This window comes from Orycteropus afer, unplaced genomic scaffold (genome assembly GCF_000298275.1).
Source record: "Orycteropus afer afer isolate SDZICR_OR568_19922 unplaced genomic scaffold, OryAfe1.0 scaffold00502, whole genome shotgun sequence".
In the NCBI taxonomy this organism is placed as follows: Eukaryota; Metazoa; Chordata; class Mammalia; order Tubulidentata; family Orycteropodidae; genus Orycteropus; species Orycteropus afer.
Window position 1 is genome coordinate 1,006,996 of NW_006922089.1, and position 1,268 is coordinate 1,008,263.

The 1,268-nt window shown below is 63.3% G+C and overlaps 1 protein-coding gene across 1 annotated transcript in view; it reads left to right on the top strand.

Annotated features, from left to right (window-relative positions):
- Nucleotides 1–1,268, top strand: part of LZTR1 (leucine zipper like transcription regulator 1) — a 23,627-nt gene that overhangs the window by 19,234 nt on the left and 3,125 nt on the right. Inside the window, exon 12 of the mRNA XM_007955461.1 lies at nucleotides 984–1,255. Within this exon, the coding sequence (XP_007953652.1) occupies nucleotides 984–1,255 (272 nt within the window). The remainder of the gene's footprint in view (nucleotides 1–983; nucleotides 1,256–1,268) is intronic.

Consider the following 1,268-nt stretch of genomic DNA (forward strand, 5'->3'; position numbering starts at 1 on the left):
CCAGGTAAGGTGGGTCCAGGAGAGGTGCACCCAGGTAAGGCTGACCCAGGTGAGGCTTGCCCAAGTGAGGTGCACTCAGGTGAGGGGATCCAGGTGAGGTGCACCCAGATGAGGCTGCCCAGGTGAAGGCAGGTCCAGGTGAGCCTGGCCTAGGTGAGGCAGGTCCAGGAGATGTGCACCAGGTAAGGCTGACCCAGGTCAGGTGGGTCCAGGAGAGGTATACCCGGGTGCGGCTGGCCCAGTAGAGGTGCACCCAAGTGAGCCATGCCAAAGTGAGGCTGGCCCCAGGTGAGGTGCAACAAAGTGCAGAGGGTCCAGGTGAGCTGTACCCACGTAAGCCATGCCCAGGTGAGGCTGGCCCAGATGAGGTGAGGCCAGAAGAGGTGCACCCAGGTGAGGCTGACCCAGGTGAGGTTGGCCCAGGTGAGGCAGGTCCAGGTGAGGTGTACCAGGTGAGGCTGATCCAGGTCAGGTGGGTACAGGTGAGGTACACCCGGGTGAGCCTGGCCCAGGTGAGGCGGGTTCAGGAGAGGTGCACCCAGGTGAGCTATGCCCGAGTGAGGCTGGCCCAGGTGGGGTGCGCCCAGGTGAGGTGAGACCAGGAGAGGTGCACCCAGGTAAGGCTGACCCAGGTGATGCTGGCCCAAGTGAGATGCACTCAGGTGAGATGGGTCCAGGTGAGGCAGGTGCAGGTGAGGCTGGCCTGGATAAGCCATGTGTAGGTAAGGCATGTCCAGCTGAGGGAGGTCTAGGTGAGGCAAATCCAGGTGAGGCTGGCCCAGGAGAGGTGTGCCCAGGTGAGGCATGTCCAGTCAAGGCTGGTCTAGGTGAGGCAGGGCCAGGAGAGATGTGCCCAGGTGAGGCTGGCTCAGATGAGGTGGGCCCAGGTGAGTCATGCCCAGGTGAGGCTGGCCCAGGTGAGGCATGTCCACTTGTCCAGCACTGTCCCCGCCTGGCCACCTTGCATGTCCTTCTTCCTACAGAAGTTGGAGGAGGAAGCATCCGTGGCCCCCAGGGAGGCCACTGGTGGGGCTGTGGGTGGTGCCCGGCCACCCCTGTTGCCTGTGGTCATCCGTGAGGCCGAGGCCAGGCCCTTCGAGGTGCTCATGCAGTTCCTGTACACAGACAAGATCCAGTACCCGCGGAAAGGTCCGCCAGGGCAGGCACACAATGGGGCACGCTCTGGGTGGGGTGGGGCTGCCCCATTGTGGGAGGGGCGATGCCTGCTTTACAGTGCAAGGCTGGGACTACCATGGTCACAGACACCA